This window comes from Corvus moneduloides, chromosome 6 (assembly GCF_009650955.1).
Source record: "Corvus moneduloides isolate bCorMon1 chromosome 6, bCorMon1.pri, whole genome shotgun sequence".
NCBI lineage: Eukaryota > Metazoa > Chordata > Aves > Passeriformes > Corvidae > Corvus > Corvus moneduloides.
Window position 1 is genome coordinate 63671374 of NC_045481.1, and position 15228 is coordinate 63686601.

Consider the following 15228-nt stretch of genomic DNA (forward strand, 5'->3'; position numbering starts at 1 on the left):
ATCATTCTAAGCTGATACAGAAATAAAAACCAGCTTGACTGGGGATGGGGTGAAAGAGATTTCTTAAATCTACCTGCAGAGTTGAACTTCCAAAAGCACTTGAATGTCTTTGGAGTGTAAGGATGAGATTTTCAAGGTGCTTTGATATTTATTTGCCATCAAAAACCACTTAAGCCGATCCAATTTTCTAAAAGCATTTCTAGCCATACATTTTTCTTTCTTATGCAGATGTTTATAAATGAACATGATTGTTGTACAATGATGCAAAAAGTCTGTCACCCGTCCCAGCCTCAGCAGACAAACCAACCCAAACAGATGGAGTGCAAGCTCACATGGACTTGAACTTAAGAGGTTAAATTTTCTTCTTGTTCCTTACATATTTTTCTTCATTTCTTTCCAAAAAGAGAGGAATCAAGAACACAGGATCTGGAGGCTTTAACAGGCAATAGCTGGAAACAGCTGAGCTCTGCCTGCTGCCAAGTTTTATTAGTTCTCCTCACAGCAACAACCACTTCCACAGACACAATATTTACCAAACATCATCTCCGTTGAAATTAAACACTCATAACGCTGAAAACCACCAAATACTGTGGCTGTGTGCACTGAGAAGACCTGAGAGAAAACAAAGACTGGTTTGATGGGACCAGTCCCATTCCAACAGCATGGGAAGCACACTGGTGAGGGGAAGGAAAGCACCACAAGCTGAGCACAGATGGCAGCTGCAGGGAGCTCATAAATCAGTGTGCCAGCAGAAACCCAGAGTACACAGCAGCAGAGGGAAGGCAGACAGACAGCAGAGCACTGACAGGAATGGACCACACACGGCACAGCCACCAAGGAAACCGAGCAGAGGAGAAGCACTCCAGCCTCTCCCCCATCAGCAGCATCAGCACGGGGGGCAGGCAGGCTCGGCCTTGCTGGTGGCCAGAGGGTTGGCAGTGAGCAGCTGCTGGAGAGTTCTCAGAGTCCTGTGGGAAATGCTTCCTGGAGATACCCCAAAGCTGTTGGAAGGACTCTGTTTACACGGCAAACACAGGGCGTGCTCCCCGCCCTCCGTTATCGCACTGTAATTCCCGGGCAAACAGCTTTGCTGCAGGAAGTAGGGAAGCTTCCCAGGTCCTGGGCTTGATCTTCGGCACAAACACAGCTCCCGAAGTCCAGGCAGCCAGGGCAGCATTCCTCAGAGACAGGAGAGCAGGACTGAGCATGGGAGCACTGGGACAGGTATGGCCCAAGAGGATAAAAGCCTCTTTTGCCTGACAGCAGATAGCTAAAGTACTGCACAATTAGTGGGTTTATGACATAGAAAATTGATGACAAAGTCCTTCAGTAAAGAACATGTGATCAGTCCTTGTTTAGCAGTGACAAAGGAAACAGCGGGTCCTGAGCGTGGAACCTCCTGGCTGGCAGGACAAGGACCTGGTGGCACATTCCAGCTGCTTGTGCTGGGAGCCAGCCCTGAAGTCAGCGCCTGCATAGTCACAGGAGCACCTGCAGGCTCAGAGGGACTTGCTGACACCCAGCTGCAGCACCCTAAAGGGAAGAGCCAAACAACGCTGGACTGTGCAGCTCAGCTGCTCCTGGTGAGCTGGGCTCGCTGCTGCCAGGCCAGGTCAGTGGCACCTGCAGCCAGTTTGGGAAAGGTGATGTCAAGGGGCCCAGGGGGCACAGGCAGGAAGGTGGAAAGATGAAACGCTTCACCCTGAAAATCCTAAGTGATAGTCCAAGGTCTCACGAAAGGATTAAATTAGCTGTAATCTCTTCAGGCCTTATTTGCTGCATTCAGACAAGCAGGACAGACAACCTCACCCTTCTGCATTCCAGTTTTCCCCCTGAGCAGAAAGATGGGCTTCATGTCAACAAAGAAGCTGAGATTGTCCCCTTTTTGGGGGTATGTTCCCAATTTCCATTATATCTCAGAATCATCTGTCCCTGCACCGGTGTGAGACGTGTTGACTGTCACCTCTGCTGCAGCGGGTGATGAGCTCTCTGAGGCAAAGGACACTCCCAGCCCCCAGTGGTGACCACCTGTGTCAGAACCTTCTTCCTCCTCCTCCTCATTCTTCTGCAGATCTTGGTCACTCTCATCACCACCATCATCATCTGCTGCATTGTTCTCAATCACTTCAACCCTCTCTCCAGCCTCGGGGTCCACATCAGTCTTAAACCACACAGCTTTGTAGCCATCATCTGCCATGTGCCTGTCTGTCTTGAGGATTGACTTCACTTCTTTCTCCTGTCCAGCCTCTTCTTCCTTTTCTTCCTCTTTCTCTTCCTGGTCGAAGATGACAGTGGAAGCTATGGAGCCTTTTGGGAGACTCTCCATTTCCTCTGCACTGGAGGAGGGCAAGGAAAGTGCTGGCTGCTCTGGCACAGGAGTCTCTGCCTGAACACTGCTGGTTTCTGACATCTCACACTGCTTGGTGCTCACATCTGGCTGTTCATCTTCCTGGTAATATTTGTTCTGGTGACCCCCAGAGATTTCCTTGGAGAGCTGCAGGAGGAGAGACACACTGTGATTGTAGTGACAGGAAAAGAGATGGGGGGCAGGAGGGGAGGGGCGGCTCCAGTGACTGAGCTCCTGCTCAGGAAAGTTCAGCTTGGTTTGCAGTTAGACCTATTTGAAGCCAGGGAAGATGCAGATCCCTGGAACAGACATTTTTTATTGGCTCCATTTCTGGAGTTTTCTCAGATAAGCGGGCTTGTTCTCCGGGAGGGCTGAGCACCAGCACCACACACTGATCCGTACGCTCCCCACTCTGCAATGGGATTTCCCTCCCTCAGGGTGAAGGACTTTTGTTACCCACCTGAGCTATGTGCTCTGGACTTACGTCCAGGCTCCTGGCAGGCCCAGCCGATGGCACAGACCAACATCTGCTCAGATGAATTACACCCTAAACTTCCCAGTGACTGATCTGCCAGGGACCTGAGAGGTCCAAAATTAAATAGCTCAGGTGCAGACGAGTGTCTGAGCCCAGGCTTTGGGATCAGGTATGAAGGGACTCTCCTCTCCTTTGACTATGGAGGATGAACAGTGGTTTATACCACAGACAGGTGTTTTTCAGAGACCACCCCTGATGTGTACCACATTCATCCCAGCTTTTGTGCTCCGTGGAGCTGTGGTGCTCTCTTTGCCATCATCCACCATTTAGGTCCAGCCTCAGGGGCACAAAGAACAGCAGCAAACACCACCAAAGTGATGCCACCTCTGCAAACTTCATCTCGGGAGTGATTCACCACCTTCACACAAACGTGTAGTACTTGGACAGCCCATCCATACTTTAAACCCTCCTCAGATCCCACTTTCTAACTCTCAGAAGTTCAGGTACAAGCAAGGCACTTACCTTTTTCTTCACCATGTATTTGACAGGTTTTCCATAGCATCTACTGGATTTCCATACCAGCACTCCAAGGAAGACTAAGGCAACTAACAGCAGTGCTGCTAACGTGCCCCCTAAGATAGCCATGTCCTGAGCAGAGTACATCTTGTCAGAGAGGGTTACAGCTGTGAGGAGAACAAACCAGTGTTACAAAGCCTAAAACTGGCAGGCAGCATTTTCCAACACAACCCTTCACTGTGGGAGAAGCTCCGACCGATGTTTGAAGGGCAAGGAAGCATCCTGTGCTGCAGAATGTGACAGTGATATATCTGATACCACAGAAAACCTTCTTTTTTTGCTGTTCTAAAAGCAGAGGACTTCTTTTTTATTGCACAGAAGAGTGCCATTTCCAATAAATTCCATGAAATGGAAATAGCAGCGATTTACAGGACAGTGACTTTTACCATGTGATTTAACTAAGTTAATAAATACCCGACTGCATCAGGCAAGCAGATGCTACATGGAGTAAAGCTATTTAGGTCTTTGACTTTCCCACTTCACCCTCATACAGCAGAATGCAAAAATGAGGTTTGTTTGTCCATCTGTGTGTGAAAATGCAAAGCTTCCTTTCATCTGGAACATCCCCTCCAATACAGATGAGCACATCAAAATAAGAAACAAAAAAGCAGAAGAGGAAATAGAAAAAGCATTAGAAAGTCCCAGGACAAGGAAAGCTTTCCTTCCCTTTTTGTAGCTGTAACAATATTGTCCAGCCTGCTCAGGGGCAGCTTCTGCTTCCAGCCACTGGTCAGTGTCAGGTATTTGTACAGAGGTTGACACCAGAGTGGGAAGACAGTACCATTCTCAGCTTTGCTTGGTGGTGGTGGGATTCTTTAAGTTTTCCAGCCTCGTTTTGTAGTGTAAGTGACTCTCATTAATGATTAATGAAACAAGGTTTTTTCCTCCTGCTGCCCTGTTCATGATAATGAAATGGGAGTATTCCCTCCTTTAGTTTATCATTAACACCTTGGAGAGGATTTAGGAGCTCAGCGAATTTTTGCTGCTTAATCCTGTCTCCTGGGGAGCCAGAGCCCACAGAGAGTCACAGAGCTGTGTAATTCTGCACATTCAACAGCACCATTGCTTTGTGTAGCTTGAGCAGCAAGGGCAACATTTCAAAATTGTCCCGAAGTGTTGGTACATGCTAGGAGCATTTTCAGCTCTGTGTGCTGACACCAGGACTAGTTTTATGCTGAGCCGGGCTGTCCCCTTAAATGGAGTTTAGGTGGTTTTTAGCTGTGAAGTGACACTACCTTTAGGGAATCTGAATTTACACGCAGGAGCCCACTTGTTTTTCCCACCCCATGAGGGTGGTGATAAGAGGGTGAAGCGATGGAATCACTTCAATCACACATCATTGTGTAGAATCCAGTGGAGCCTGGGCATTGTCTGCCTATCCTGAGATGATATTGGTTCATCTTAATCCAAAGCATTAGAAGCTTCATGAACTTCCAACCCAATTTCTTTATAAGACCAATTTAAGAGTCGTTTCTCAGCAGCGTGGAAGTGTGAGCTGTTTTTACACTGACAAGGTTAAACAGTAGCTGGAGGGGTACATAGGAAGCCTCATGTCTATCTTATTACTCATGGGCTGTTTCTCCTGTAAGACCATAAAATCCTGGTGTAAAAGAGCCTGACCTGACCTGAGCAGAAAATGCCTTGGCTCGTAGGCAAGCCTGGCTTTGGGGTGTGCCAGCTGCCCTCTGCTCTGCCTAAGACAGGCAAGAACCTTGCAGTTTTCTCTGTGCTTGGCTAAAAGGAGCAATGATGTACTGAGGTCTCCTTTGCCATGATAAGACATCCTGGGTTATTTCCCAGCATGAACCAACCCCAGACTTGGCTTTGGAACAACAAGAAAAGACACTACAACACACAGCACCACTTAAAGTCTCAGGAGGCTCCTTGAGGCGTGTGGTGACTGTGCTGTGAGGATATTGTTGGGGTGTTTTCTCTCTTAAAGCCACCACGGAACCTCCTATAGGTACGGTGCTGGCCTCAGCCCAGGCCCACAGACTTCAGCAGGTGACCCATCATGGCCAGTTTGCCTCAGAAGTAGAAAAGACTCCCCAGTCAACTCCACAGAGCAGAAAACAGGGACTCCCCCCAGCCTACCTGTGGCAAGGATGACCTCCACGACAATTATGGTGCTTGCCTCCTGCAGGCTCAACACATCTTTTCCAACAGCCTATGGGAAGAGGGGAGAGAGATGGCTCAGGGACTTCAAGATCTCCAGCTCACTCTCAAAGTCTGTGGGGGGCCCTTGGAGGACAAAGTACCTTGTCCCTGTCCTCACCACAGCCCTTCGCTGCAGCGGTACAGCCTGGTCACAGGGGAACAAGAGCTCTGAAGATTCCCTGCCCTGGGAATGGATGAGTTGAGCCACGTCCCTGCTGTGTGTTCAGCTCCCAGCACAGTGCAGAGCACAGGTTCTGAGGCGGCGTGGGGCAGGAGCAGCAGGTGTTGGTACCTCGCTGTGCCCTGCCCGTGGAGCTCCGGCAGTGCTGTGGGCACGCTGGCTCAGGCAGCTCCACGGGGCTCGGCACTGTGCCAGGCAAGCCTCGGGCAGCACGTGGGCAAAGGGAACATCCAGCTTCTTACAAGTCTAAAGTTATTGGCCGCTTTCTTTGACCCAAGCAAAAAGAGGATTTGAATTCCTCCTTCTTTTCCACGCCCCTGCCAAAATACCCAGGAAAGCTGCCCTACCTGGATGGTCACGGTTCCTGGGGACTCCAGCACCCTGTTGGTCAGGACGAGCCCATCCCTCGTTGCGGTGAAATCGGTGCTGTTTTTGAGATAGTACTCGATGTTGGGGTTGACTTTCTGAAAAGCCAGAGAGTGGGTGATCAAACCACACTGTGCTTCACGTGCATCTTCCCAACAACCCCTTGGCAGGACTTGTCCAAAACACCTGAGGTATGAGCGGGTGTGGAGAGCAATAAATAAACCTGGGCTGAGCAGGTGAGGAAGGCTGAACTCAGCTGTGTTCACCCTGTTGCTCAGAGGTCAAGAATGTATCACAAAAACATTTTAAAAATCCCAAGTCTTAACCCAGCTTGTGTTGGTAGCTTTAGTACTTGTCCAAGCAAAACACACCTATGCAAGTGATCTGTGTGGGATTGGCTTTGGAAGAGGGGAGTCCAGCAGCTTCTCCCCATTACATCACACCATAAGAGGTTCTGATCTCTGTGGAATTTCCAAGGGAATATAACACAGAACACTAGAGGACAGCGTGTGTTTGCCTCTCCCCATCGCCCCTCCCTTGTGTTTCCCAAACCTGCTTTAAGCCTGAAGCAGTGAGACAGAACACAGAGCACTTCTAATTTCTTACATCAGGGAAATCGTTATCCATTGCTGTTATCACCAGAGGGGTGGAAGGATCCCCAGCTTGGTAGACGAAGCTTCTCTGGGGCAGCCCAACAAACACCGTCCCGTTGTAGACCCCCTTCTCGAAGTAGGGTGGATAATCACTTTTATTGATGACCTTGATCTCTACAGTGGCTACAGAGTATTTCCTTATGTTGCTGATCTGGGTGGCCTGGAGGGAAAAAGAGAGAGATGCCAGACTTCTCCTGCCCCTGATGAGACGTGAAAGGACAGGCTCCATCCCAAGCCCGTTGCAATTCCCAACTCAGCAGAATGTCCCCAGGGTTAATTCCTTTGCTGTCACCACCCACACCTGAGGGGAAACTCTCAACTGCTGCAGGAGCTTTGCATGTGGGTTGGTGTAAGACACAGGTCAAACACTGGGCCCTTCAAAAGAAGGGGAGTAACCGAGTTATTGCTGAGGTCATTGACTCCCATTGAACCCAGGCTGCTGCTCCCTAGAAATCCAGCTGTGCTGGGGGGCTGGCTGTAATGTCATAACTTACCATCACTTGCAACAGAAAGGAATCTGGGGAAGTCACTATCTTGTTCATGGTTAGATTCCCTGTGTCTGCGCCCACTGAGAACACTTCGTCTTTATTCCCTAGAGAAAATGCAAAGACTGTTCACCATCAGATTCTTCCGTGAAGTGACCTGGAGCTCACAGACTCATTCTTCCACGTCTCAGTGAAAATACCCTCAAAGTATTTCCCTTGGGTAAATACCATTTCCCCAAGAAAAAAAGCTGTTTTCCTTGCCTGCCTGGCTGCTCCAAAGGCTGGGAATGCTGGCCAGAGATGCAGAGGGACACATTAGAGGTGTGTGAACCCAATTAAATGAGGTAGGACAACAAAGCTTTGCATTTCCAATGCCTAGGCCCACATATTGTCAGTCTAAGGTACGATAAATGCCCAGAGCTTCTGGTGCAGTTTGAGGACAGAAAATCTCCATCCAGTTCCCACTTAGCTCTGGGAACGCTTATTTCTCTCTACTGACTATAAGGGGAGCCTAGAGACAAGCCTTGTATTTATGTACAGGTAGAAAGCAGATTCCTACATCTGTGTGAGAATCCTAAAGGCACCTATGTAGGATACATGTTGTAACATAAGCAGAATTTTTAGTTCTCTTCCTCACCCTGAGACACCGTGGGCTCTCTTTTGACAAGGATCTGAGTCACTGACTGTGGGGAGGGAGGCCACGCTCCTTCCAAATGCCAGTGGAATTTCAGGTTCTTTAATACACTTGATATCAGGAGGATATTCACAGCTGAGGTGCCATGAGGCATAATAGGTAAAAGGAGAGGAACACTCCACTTGGCCAGTATGATCTTTGCCTTGATCCTTTTGGAATCAAGACTGAAACAGGGCAGATGAGGTAGTGGCAATGTGCTGGGGAATAAAAACATAATTCTGGGCAATGAATGGAAACGAGGCTGATAATGTGGGAATTTTAGGTTCGGCTCAAAGACTGCATGAAAGTAGCATGACCAGGTTGACAAAATCACTTCTAAAAGCTTAAAGATAAAACACGTCTCATCTCGCAAAAAAGCCAAAGTCTTTTTGAAACAGATTTCATTGAGATCAGTTTGTGGGACTGTAAATCTTTTTTTTCTTCCTCTCTGTACAGTCTGTTTCTTCTACTTAATCCACAATGTTCTGTGGATCTAGTTATGTTTCTGTAACAGAAACAGAGGGGCAAATCCCAGGCCCTCCCTCAAGTGCTCTCGGCAGGTACCAGAGGAGACATGAGCCATGTCCCTTGCGGAAGGTGACGAGGTCTACTCACCCCCAACAATACTGTACATGATCTTGTCATTGATGGTGTAGTCAGGGTCAACAGCATAGAGGGGTCCTGGCTCCAGGAGGAGCGGGTCTGTCTGCAACAGCAAGGCAAAGAATCACACACCACAAGCCAGCACCAGATCAGCAACTGGAGCTCTCCCATCCCAGCGTGGATCCAGTGGGTCTGCCTGGGCAGAACGGGATTAGCTGCTGAGAGGGGTCTGTGACAGGGCGGAGGTGAGACAGCCTGGAGCTGGTGTTCCAGCTCCTGCCTCTCCTGCGATGTGCTGTAGGAGCTGAGAGAAGCAGTGCTGCTCGGGGCGGGGGCGTGATGAAGGCTCCCTGTTCTGCTGAACCATCTGCATTACAGCTGGAGACCGGCATGAGCTCATGGAAATTATTCAGTGCTTCCCACTGGGAACAGCACCAGGGGCACTGTCTGAGCCCTCCTGCTCACCGACATCTCGGAGATGTTGACCCTGCCGGAGTAGGGGCTGCTGATGCAGACGCTGGTGTCATTGTGGACATGGTTGCAGGGCAGGAACCAGGGTGCCCGGGTGTCACTCTGCTTGATGACGATGGTTATTGTCGCAGTGGCCGTGTTGGTGTGGTCGGGGCTGGTCACAGGCCTGTCCTGCCCGCAAGGCAAAGCACACCGATGAGACACAAGTTTCACTGCCTAAACAAGGGCTCATCTGCCAAAAGCAGTGGCCTGGTGCCCTTTAGCCATTGTCACTCCATTCTGTTTAATTAGCAATCTGTGTGGGGGTAGCTAAAGCAGTGGCTTATCTTGTTCTGCTGACAAAGGTGGGCTGACTGCAGGTCTGTCACTGGAATGATGGAAAGCCTGCTTCAAATGCACACCCCCCCCTCCTGCTATCCCAGAGATCTCCCATCCAGACTCACCCTTCAGGTAAGAGGGACCAGGCAAACGAGGCGTTCTGTTCTTCCCAAACCACTTACCCTCGCATACAGGAGCAACGTTGTTGAATTAAATTTGTCATAGTCCAATGCTTTTTGTAAATAAATTTCTGGGTTATTAACTCCTCTTATGGCAAAATAACCGTCTGTGTCCTGGCAAGGGAAAAGGAAAAATCCTATAGCAGACTCAATCACAGGCACATTCCAAATCCTGCTCATTGCTGTGTTTGTCATCCCAACAGGACCTTTAATCCTGGGGACCTGGATGAGGGGCAGTGTGGGAATGTCTGAACTACTTAATCTTTGGTACTGCACACTGCAGAAAGGTTTGTTCTTGTGAATTTCCTCTCCCAGACCCCCAGCTTTTCCTGCCCACCTGCTCGGCAGCTTCTGGATGAAGTCAATCACCTCATTTATTTCCTACATTTAGCCAGTTGCCAACAATCCTTGATTTTGGGTCCCTAACAGCCAAGCAATCTCACTTCCATGCACAAAAAAGGTCCAGGATGGCTCAGCCTTTGAGAGCTGGCACGATCACCCACCTTAGCCTAACACAGCTGGACTTTGAAAGAAACTGTAAAGCCAAGTTGAAGTATCATGCGCTGCATTTCACTCTATAACCTTCCTCACCTTGGTTCTCTTTTAATCTTATGCCTCTGAATTTCTAAATCCCTCTGGATTTACACCAATGTGAATGCAAAGTCTGACTCTAGAGCTGAAAAACTGGTGGTTTCTGTTCACAGACACTTAAATTCCCTGGGGATGTAGAGATAACACAGGCACTGTCTGCTCTTGCCACAATGCTTTTCAAAAATGCAAACATACATTTGGTTCTTCTCTTGAATTTCCTTTTGATTTTCATTTACAGCCAGCCCTTGCACTCTAGGCTGGCATTAGTTTAACTGTGTGCACAATCCATTTCCTGTGCTGCTGTTGCCAGTTAGGGCAAGGACTCCTTTCCCCGTCAGACTCAGCACAATTCTGAGCTCCCTGAGGTACAAAGGTCTCCTGTTATGTTTACAGATTATGCCAACAAGACTTCCCTGAGTCATATGGCTCTGAATATCCTAGATGAAAATTTAATCTATACAGTGCATTAAAAGTGTGAGCAATAAAAGAATTCTATACCTGCAGCATTGATGGCTCTGTTCTGCTGACCAAATAAATGTTTGGGTTTTGTAAAAGATGAGAGAGCTAAATGCAGTGACCTTCTCCTGAAAGCTGGGGTTCTTCTGAATCCAGCTTCTCCAGAGCTACTGTTTGTCCCCAGAGATGCTCACCTGCACTATGGTAGTGAGTTCATAGTAGATGGTGTCCAGGTCAGCATCAGTAGCACTTAATTCTTCACGGGTTACAATGGTTGTGTCCACTTTTGTATCCTGAGAAAACATGTTGTTGTGGCTATTGTCTGTGTGAAATGGATTGAAGTCCTCTCCCTGCTGACCCTTCCTCAGTCCCACAGCACTCAGTGAGGCAGTGCCCTCTTCCCTTCCAAAAACCCCTTACCTCTGGAACGTCCCTGGCGAGATTTGGCTGTGCAAACACAGGGCTGTTGTCGTTCTCGTTCAGAATGGTGACCAGGATTTCCAAGGAATCACTCTGCAGAATGGGCAAATCAAAGAATCAAACCCAAAAATAGACTGTTGGGGCTGATCCTGCTTTGCAGAGTGACCAGAGGGGATGGTGTAAGGATGGGGGCTGGATGTGGCTGGGGTTTGCAGACAGCCCACATCCTGGGGTGGGATTGTGGGCTTGCTCCCACCTCCCCTCCACTGGCAGAGCCTTGGCGCTCTCTGTGACTATGAGAGCAGCATGTCTGTCCACAAGGAGAAGGACATCTGCCCATCCCAGCATGGGGATTAGGAAGAGCAGAGGGAAGCAGGTGTATCCCAGGGCTCAGCACTGGGAGAGCACTCACCTGGCCAGCAGGGTCCTTGCAGATCAGGTACACCAGCAGTGCGGGGTCTTCCTGCGTGAAAAACAAACCCACTCACTGTAGGAACAGCCCAGGAGTGCAAACTCTGGCTAAAGCAAATGAGCCAAATTCACACTGTGCTGATTCAGAAATGCTGCTGGGCTTTATCGTATTTTCAGGTGTATCTAGCTTTTCCTTTCTTTCCTTAATGCTTGGATCTTGTTTATGATGACATCAAAGCAGCCCCATCTTCCAGGCTCTCTCCCTGCAATTCCTGTAAGATGTTGGCAGAGCTCATCTGCCATTCTCTGTCACCTCAGGTGAATTCAAACAGATTTCTTTTAAATTTGACTAAATCAGAAACATTCTATGGCAGCAAGTACAGTGGCACCTGCGGGGTGTTAACTCTGGCTGTTGCTCTTTGCTCAAGTAAATGCGGGTTTTTACATTGAAAGGGAACTTAAGGATGCCTGTGGCTGAAACAGAGCACTCCAGGGAGCTAAAATAATTTAGCAGCAACCTAAGTGAACACAATGACCTTTTATACCGCCTTTCTGCTTCACACAAGATGACAGAATCCCAGAATGATTTGGGTTGGAAAGGACCTTAAAGCTCATCTCATTCCAGCCCCCTGCTGTGGGCAGGGACACCTTTCACTATCCCAGGTTGCACCAAGCCCAGTTCAGCCTGGCCTTGGACACTTCCAGGGATGGGGCAGCCACAGCTGCTCTGGGCACCCTGTGCCAGGGCCTGCCCACCCTCACAGGGAAGGATTTCTTCCTGATATCCCACCTAACCCTGCTCTCTGGCAGTTTGAAGTCACTCCCCCTTATCCTGTCATTCCAGGCCCTTATAAATGGTCTCTCTCCATCTTTTTTTGTAGGCTCCCAAACTCACACAACTGACATAAAACTTATTTCCTTTAGAAACAGGTTAAGAATCACTGGAAGACTACAGGTTAAAACTCATTGCATCCCAGCATTATCCATCCCAACCTTACAGCCTGCCAGTTAAAGGCTTACCTCATAGTCCACACACTTTGTCAGCCACAGCTCGGAGCCCTCAATGGTGAAGAATTGGCCATCGGGGAAATTGGGATCAATTGTTAGGGTGAACCCTGGCTCCACGTGGATGGTGGTCACCACGTAAGGACATGCATTTTCAGGAACGCTTGGTTTGCTGTTACTGACAGAACATCCTGGAAAAACACACAAGTAGGATGCAAAATTGCCCAAGGATTCACATTGTGAAGGAGTTGGGTGAGAGCTGTGGTCACAAGTTGTGGAGGGAAGCTGTCTCGGAGCCTAGCAACCTCCCACCTGTAACAGGGCCACCCCCTCCCAGGGGAGACTTTCCTCGGAGACCAGGACCTCGTGAAAGAGCTTACCTGGTTCCTGTGCCAAAACCTGTGCCAAGAGGGGCAGCAGGAGGAACGCAGACAGGAGGAGCCAGTGAGGAATAGCCATGGTGAGCTGCCAGCTGCTGAAAAATCCCCTTTTCCAACTAAGCTGATCTTCTCTGTGTTCTGCCCTGTGCCCTTGTCTGAGTTCACCACTTTATGGCATCGAAAAACACCGGCTGGCTGTGGATTGCCGTGGTTCAACCTTTGCCTCTTTGCCCCATTGGATGACTTATTGAAGGATTTACCAGTCATAGAACACGATGACGCATAAATCCTTGCCGGGTCTTTCCTAAACCCTAAACTCTCTGCAGAAACAAGGATATCTTTGAAGCAGTTCAGAGCTCACAGTCGAGCCCCTGCCCAGCTGAGCATGAAGAACAAGGGCTGGTACCTCAGAAGCTGCCTGTGTACTCCAGCCCCTCCCACTGGGAAGGGGGCAAATTTGGTTTCTGATGTGCCAGAGATGGGGCCTGTATCCCACAAGTGGATCCCAGCAGTGACAAGGCTCAGCTGCAGCCCAGGGAACGCCCAGCAACTCTGTAGGGAAAACATATCTCCTTCTACCAGTGGCTGCTCCTCGCAGAGATGCTTCCCAGAATCTCCCTCCAGGAGATTCCACACCTGGAAATCTTCAACTATTTGAATCTCAGCAGCTTCCTGAAGTTTTCAGGGGACCTCTGCTCTCACTGATCTTTTCAGGTTCTTTCTGATTTCAGGATGCTGCACCTCAGCCAGGTGGTTATTAGAGGCTTAATGAAATCCAGGTTGTCAACACTCCTTCCAAAACTATTCCAAAAGGAAACTTTCCTAGCAGAGACTTCCTATGGACCAAAATGAACAACTGCCAAGGTTTGTTCAGCTCCTCAGTAAGGGAATGGTGCTTAGGTGAGCATTTGAGTGGGAACGGCTCCTTTTGCAGGTGCCAGGTCTATCACAGATGGTGAAAACTGCTGGAGCAGCATGGGCTGGGCAGGACTGCATTCAGCACAGGATCGCAGGTGAAGATCCTTATTTTAGAATTGCTCTCCAAAATCCATTGGTTTTACAGGAAAGCTGGAGTGGCTGTTCCATCAAAGGGGGGCAATCTGCCTATGTGGCACGGGGACAGCACATAAAACTCATTAAGTGGTGGGAACAAATGATTCCTTGTGGAGCTTTGTCTTTAGTGGCTCTGACAAAGCCGGGCCATCAGCTCCAGGGGCAGAATGGAGCAGAAACAAAGTTTACAGGGAGCATCTCTGTTGTGTAGCTCTCAGAACATTTCTTTGCCATAAAACCTAACATCTGGCTCTGTTCTTGCTACATGGAGCCCTGATTCTGACCTCTGTGCACAGCTGGACTGTAGGCACTCCCCACTCCCAGCCACGTGTCCCACCATGCCTCATGTAGGGGAATCCTGGCAGAATGCTCCTCCCCAGCATTTCTAATGATCCAAGGCCTCGTAATGGAACCACCCTTATTCCCAAAGAGCAGCCAAGGCACAGGAACAGCTAACCATCTTTATTTGGGATCAGCAGCAGGCAGCCAGATGCCAGCACAGAGTGGAAGGGATGTGCTTTACCCAGGCTCCATCTACTGACAGCAGTTCACACCCACGTACATTTAACTTCGGATAATCTCAGAGGTTTCATCGGCTTTTGACTGCTTTCCAGGATTATTTTTATTTATTTGCCTATCTCAAGAGTTTTTCCTAAGCAAGAGCTTCCCTGTTTATTTTCAAGGCCATACATGTGCAAAGCTGTCTCCTTGGCTGTTTCTTTCCCTTCACCTTCACTCAGAACCATCTGTTTCTTCCTTCGTGTCTGCAACCAGCTGCTTAGCGAAAGGGCAAACGTACTGGCTGGTAATGGCAGCAGCCTCCCTGGCATCTCTGGCCGAGCAGCTGCGGGAAGGGAAAAATGAAGGATAGTTCATTATTCCCAGGAGCATGGACTGCAGGAAGTGTGACAAGGCCACCTTGTGACATTCAGAGATGACTCCAAGGAGCAGGTGTATGATAGAGGGATCGTGGCTGCCTGCTGCCAGGCACTCCACAAATGCACAGTGGTGTTTCACCCCCACTGTGGACACAAGAGGTACTAAGGGCCAGGTTATTCCTCCTAATTATAGTGATTTAAGAGTTAGATGTCTAAGGGAAAGTTGTTGGGCACTGGAAAAGACAATACCCAGGTGTGGGACGACCCATCCTGAGGTGTGTGTTTGAATCAGCAGCTGAATCCAGACAGGGTAGCAAAGGCTTTCTTTCAATTTTAACCATCAGATCACATTTCCTAATGGGACGAATAATTGCTTCAATCCAGAATGACAACTCTTAGGAAATGATTAGGAAAAGATATTATTTTGCTTCCCTGGGTTTTACTATTTTTAACGACTGACTTTTCTATGGCCGCTCATGAAAGTCCTCTTTTGGCTCCAGCATTGTGGGGCTCAGGGCCACAGAGGTGACCAATCTCTCCCACCTACCTG

The 15228-nt window shown here is 48.9% G+C and overlaps 1 protein-coding gene across 1 annotated transcript; it reads right to left on the reverse strand.

Annotated features, from left to right (window-relative positions):
- Nucleotides 1–427: 427 nt before the first annotated feature.
- On the reverse strand, nucleotides 428–14157 carry CDHR5 (cadherin related family member 5). Its single transcript, XM_032112026.1, has 14 exons — nucleotides 12748–14157; nucleotides 12383–12558; nucleotides 11364–11414; nucleotides 10952–11044; nucleotides 10726–10824; nucleotides 9488–9598; nucleotides 8982–9158; nucleotides 8529–8619; nucleotides 7250–7347; nucleotides 6709–6915; nucleotides 6084–6200; nucleotides 5493–5565; nucleotides 3345–3505; nucleotides 428–2494 (listed from the first exon to the last, which is right to left on the reverse strand). The coding sequence occupies exons 1-14, from the start codon at nucleotides 12824–12826 to the stop codon at nucleotides 1910–1912; spliced, it is 2118 nt and encodes a 705-aa protein (XP_031967917.1). The 5' UTR covers nucleotides 12827–14157; the 3' UTR covers nucleotides 428–1909.
- Between the last annotated feature and the right edge of the window lie 1071 nt (nucleotides 14158–15228).